Source organism: Gallinula chloropus (assembly GCF_964237585.1).
Source record: "Gallinula chloropus genome assembly, chromosome: 7".
Lineage (NCBI taxonomy): Eukaryota > Metazoa > Chordata > Aves > Gruiformes > Rallidae > Gallinula > Gallinula chloropus.
Window position 1 is genome coordinate 4,418,914 of NC_140092.1, and position 5,209 is coordinate 4,424,122.

General features: G+C 39.9%; 1 protein-coding gene across 1 annotated transcript; it reads right to left on the reverse strand.

The window, feature by feature from the left end:
- Positions 1-348: 348 nt before the first annotated feature.
- HS3ST1 (heparan sulfate-glucosamine 3-sulfotransferase 1) lies at positions 349-1,496 on the reverse strand. The gene has a single exon (XM_084266663.1). The coding sequence runs from the start codon at positions 1,479-1,481 to the stop codon at positions 534-536; it is 948 nt and encodes a 315-aa protein (XP_084122789.1). The 5' UTR covers positions 1,482-1,496; the 3' UTR covers positions 349-533.
- Between the last annotated feature and the right edge of the window lie 3,713 nt (positions 1,497-5,209).

Sequence of the window (5,209 nt, forward strand, 5' to 3'; positions counted from 1 at the left end):
AATATGCATAAGTACCACTAATTTATCAGGAAATAATTTTCTAAAGCAAGATGGAATAATTTGCTAATTACAAAAACGTTTTTCAAGTGAAAACAATATTATTAAATCACACTTTAAAGCAAGAAAAATGGAAATGTAAAGTTAGCATGTTCAATACCAATTAGAGGAGACAGTCCAGAATAGTCCAGAAAGGCCAAAGTATGCAAATAATTGCGAAGGGTTCTGTTGAAATGAATTTCTTATTTATTAAAAAGCCAACACATTCTCAAGAGAGCATCTTCTGCAATGAAATAATTTAGTTTCTTCATATAGACACGTCATACACAATGTTAACAACCATGAAAAACAATACAAAATGCTTTCAAATTTAACAAGTAGAAAAATATAACTAGTATATATGGCAATTGTGAATCTAATACTGTACAGGAGTATTTATGGATTTTACAAATAAATTATAGGTTAAATGCCCTTTTTAAAATTTCTAAATGTACACTGGAACAGAAGTTCTGAGCTTACCACTAACTCGCCACAAATCAGTGCCAGTCAAATGTTCTGCCCACGAGCTCAAAAAACTTCTTGTTGGGTTCGTGGAAATATTCATGCAGTTTCTCAAGTAACCAGGTATCAACTTGGGGATGCGCCCGTCCCTTCGACTCATGTAAACAACGCTCCCTACCGCTGTCCCTTAGGCAGTAGAAGCCTTTAGTCTTATTGAAATAAAAGTTTGAAGCGTTTATCTGTGGCGACAGCTTCAAAAATCTCTCTACCTTCTCTATTTCTGGGAAGGGATCTTTGATGAGTTTATCCCCGTCTACAATGTGGATGTGATCAAGAGGAAAATACTTCAACCAGTTTTGCATGTGAATGTAGTACAAGCTCCTGTTTATTGCCTTGTAGTCCACATTGAGTTCACCATCTTTAATCAGGAATTCTTCAATGGATGGGTAGGGCTTGTGCTTCTGCATGTGATTATAGAACACTTGGGTGTAATCTGATAGTACTCTCTCACTTGGGTCTCTTAAAATAAGGAGTAGTCTCATTGATTGGTTCATGTTATAAACTCTTTCAGGCACTTTAGGTGATGTGAAATATGCTGGAGTTTTTTCCACGGTGATCTGATGGGGATAAGAGAATGGCATTTGATTAATATACCACTGCAATCCATTTGTGTAATGATCTTCCCAGTCGAAGAAGTGAACCTCACTTTCTGCGGCCGCAATATCTGGATGGAGACTCAACATCTCTAACAAAGCTCTGGTTCCACCTTTCCTCACTCCGATAATGATAGTCTGTGGCAGCTGCTGGCACGATCCATTAGAATGAATGTTTTCCTTGAAGTCATTTTTTTGAGACGTTTTCTTTAAAAGCTCTCTCTGAACAGACTGAGAAGTCGTCTCAGATTTCGAATTTATCGCCGGTCTGGAAGGCACTATCTGAGGTTGAACAATAAGCAACACAGCTCCCAGCAGAAAAGCTGCCATGACAGAAGTTCTTAGTCTGGTTTCACTCAAGCAGGTAATGGGGCATAGAGCGATTTCCACCAAGAACAGCCTTTAAAAGTTGTTTTTGTTTTGCCGAGTGAGCACGTATTTCTCAAACAGAAACTTTGCTGAAAGAAGGAAAAGGAGAGCAGCACATTATTTTATATTTAGGCACAGCACTACTAAAGCCACACTGCAAGTGTCTTTTGCTTTTCACAACTAAACAAACTTCTTCAGCTTTCCCAACTCTCGGCTCGCAGATCATTTGGTGTAATTACATTCTTTAAAAGACAGGCACATACAGTAATGCTGAGAGAAAATGATTTCCCATCATCAGGAGACATGAACATTCGAATCTTTCCTTTGCACCAAAGATTCACTTGGAGTGTTATCTTAAGCATTTTTTTTTTTAAATCTGATTTCATTGGAACTGAACCACAATCACAAGAGAATTAAGTGTTGGTTTGGGGTTTTTTTAATCAGCAAGAACAGGTTTATCTTAGAAACTAAACACAATAAGGAAAAGGTGTGGACTGGACCAAAGGAGCATTCTTTAAAGCTGAGGGTATTGTAAGAAGTCTGGGAATTATAACCTCCTAAAGGGCCTTGTGACAGCAACCTTAAAAGCAAAGCCTCCTGGGAAAAGGGCTCAGACACTACAGAGCTGCCTGGGAAGGTAACATTCTCCTAGGAAGGGTGAGTAGTAGACCAAGAAAAAGTTGAAATTTGTTGTGATTTTTGAAATTAAGTTAGCATTTGCTTTGTTCTCAGGGTTTCTAAGGATAGAGTTGGGTGGCACGCACTGCAGCCCTGCCAAAAGGTGAGATATGGAAACCACAGACTACAGTATGGCAGCATCAACAAAATGCTGAAAGAGCTGTGGAAAGAAATGTACAGTGGGTACTTCTGAAGGTCATTTTGAGAGTCAGCCAGCGAGTTGCTCTGATGTAAACAACTAATTTTACACTTTATCAGAAGACTACTAAATACCTCCCCTGAACTCCATTTGAAGGTCAGCGTGCTTCTAATGCAGTGTTTGAAGTGAAATCCTAATGGCCTCACACATAGCAGAGCTGTTAGATTGTCATGTTAAGAGCAGGCTGAGTACACAAGCTCCCCAAATTAAGATGCCTTCCAATGAGACTTTATAATCTCAGTGGAGGGCTGGTTTAAGTATGATTTTGGTATTGTCCAACCCACTTTAGAATTGGAAGCCACAATAGCAGAGCACCTGACTCTTTGCCTTAGTAGGCTACTATAATTATGATTTTCAGCTTGGAACAGCTCATACTATAGCAGCTAACAAGGGCTGAAGTATGAAATTACATACGAACAACCTGAGGAAATGCAAGGGCTAGGTTTTGGAAACTCTCCAGAGAATCTGAAAAGAAACTAATGACTTTTCCACAATAAGCTAAGTCCCAGTGTGACAAGGACTAATGATGTGTTTCTCAAGTGATCTAGAAAGTTCTGTTTGATAGCTTTGCATTTACAGAGGTCATGACTCCATCCTGAATGGAGCAGGTCTGCTTCCTGATGTTTGCTACTGATTATTGCTTCTATGCTTTCCCTTTTTCTAATCACTTGTAAAGGGCTACAAGGCAGAGATGTTGTTAGGAAGCAGAAATCAAGGCTGGGAGGAGAGGGAAGCAAAGTGTCATGAGATGTGAAGTCAAAATAGTATGTGCTTCCTTGTGTGCCTGCAGGCTTTGAGCTCATGGGCACGCCCTGTCTTTGGCCAGAAGGTCATGCCCTGGGCTGTTCTGTGATGTCTGATGTAAAGCAACTTTGCAGAGAAATTTGTACTTTCATTTCTGGTCACTGTTAAGTTTTATCGGGCTGAGAAGCTTCACTTTGGCTGTTGTCATTAATCTTCTGCTCTCTTTCCCTGTCCTCACCATTTCTGTTAATCTTTCTCAGCCTAAGCTACCTTAGTTTTAACAAGAAATAATTATTAGCCCCCACACTGAGGGCGTTGGTGGGGACACACTGGTTGACAGACAACTCATGGTAGATGTCCCTACTGAGCTGTGCTGCTGCCAGTCAGCACCAACATGAGAAAGTGCTACAGCACCAGCCGGATCAGATCGGAGACTGATGGCAGCTGAGTACAGAAGAGCAATAAAGCATCAACTCTTGGTGAATTTTAAGGTCACAGATTAAAGGAATAGCCACTTACTCCAGAGTATATTTTAAGAGCCACTAGCTCCATAAATAGTAAGCCTGAGTTGTTGTCAACACCTTACTGGAAAAGCATAATAGGATTTCGGGGTGGAACAGGTTGAACTGTTGTTGAAAGGAGTTAAGTTAAAGCCTGATGGTAAGAACCCTTACTGCTTAGTAGTCAGATTAAAATATGCTATGCTAAGAACCAAGTTCTGCAATAGACTGTCTCTTCTACCTGCTGGTCACAGACATTAATGACAACACACTGCTAAGACTCACTTTAACGAACTATATGCACACCCGTTCACTGGGGCTGTTTGTTTTTAACTCACAGTTTGCGTATGACTTGGTTACCAACTTTTTTTTTATTCAAGCCTTCACTTGGCTACTTACAGCACAGATATATTTTGGGGAAAGAAGAGACACAGGTGTCCCTACACTGCAGAACACTGCTACAGGGTGTGCAGCGTTCACTGTGCCTACGCACACCCAGCAAACCTGATCAATAACTATACCATCCAAAGTACCTAGATGCTATTGTGGTTTTCCTTGCAAGCAATACAGCCTGGTCTGCCTTTCCATTCTCTTTTGTTTCTCTCAAGCTGTATAGGTCTGATACCTGGATCAATTCTCCTATTGTGCTAAGCTGGCACAGCACAATGACCATGAGTGTACCTCTAAACCCACCACAAAACATGTGTTGTGTGGGCAAAGTGGTCTCCAAGAATAAAACTGCACATGCATTTGTTGTCATGCAGCATTCTTCTCTTATGTCCTCTTTCAGGCTTCAAGCAGGCTGGTGTTACAGCAGTTTGTATACAATGAGCAAATATTTATTACACAGTTTTATAATTTGTGGGTCTGAAAAACGGTTCCAACAATAACGAGCACGCAGTGGAGGGTCTATAGCAGCCACTCGGCTAAATCACTGCCAAATTCTGCTTTAAGAACTCTCCTTGCTGCCTCCACAAGCCACGCAGAGCACACAGGACTTCACTCAATGACTTTGTATTCCAGAATGGTACAGAAATTTCACTGACAGTCATTACTATTGTATTTGCTACAAATAAACGAGAAAGTTGGTAAAAGAAACACAGTTTATGTTAAATGGTGCTTTGAAGATTATACCAGGACTTTTTGGAAGTCTGATTGCTTTTGCTTAATCTTTTCTTCAGCTTCCTCCAATTAATTAGCAAAATGTACCATCCTGTTTATTCAACGAGATTCAATGTGGACGCTGCCAATCAAATCAGCTTTCATGATTAAAACCTCTTCAAAAGTAATAGTAACTGGAAATGAATAGCAGCTTTGCTCAGTAAGCGCAGTATTGAGGGACATAGTTGCAATATTTCAGAGACTTAAGCATATTGCAGTGCTCTTTGAAACATTTGTCACTATTTTATGACTTCTGGTTATCTCTTACCAGGTTAATAAGGTATTTTAATGCCTCAGCATGTTTATCCTCACTCGGTGGCATGGTCTAAACTGCCTAGATTACATATAATTTATAGTTTAATTATAAATAACAAAATAGGATAGTTTTTTGCCTGGAATGACAATTT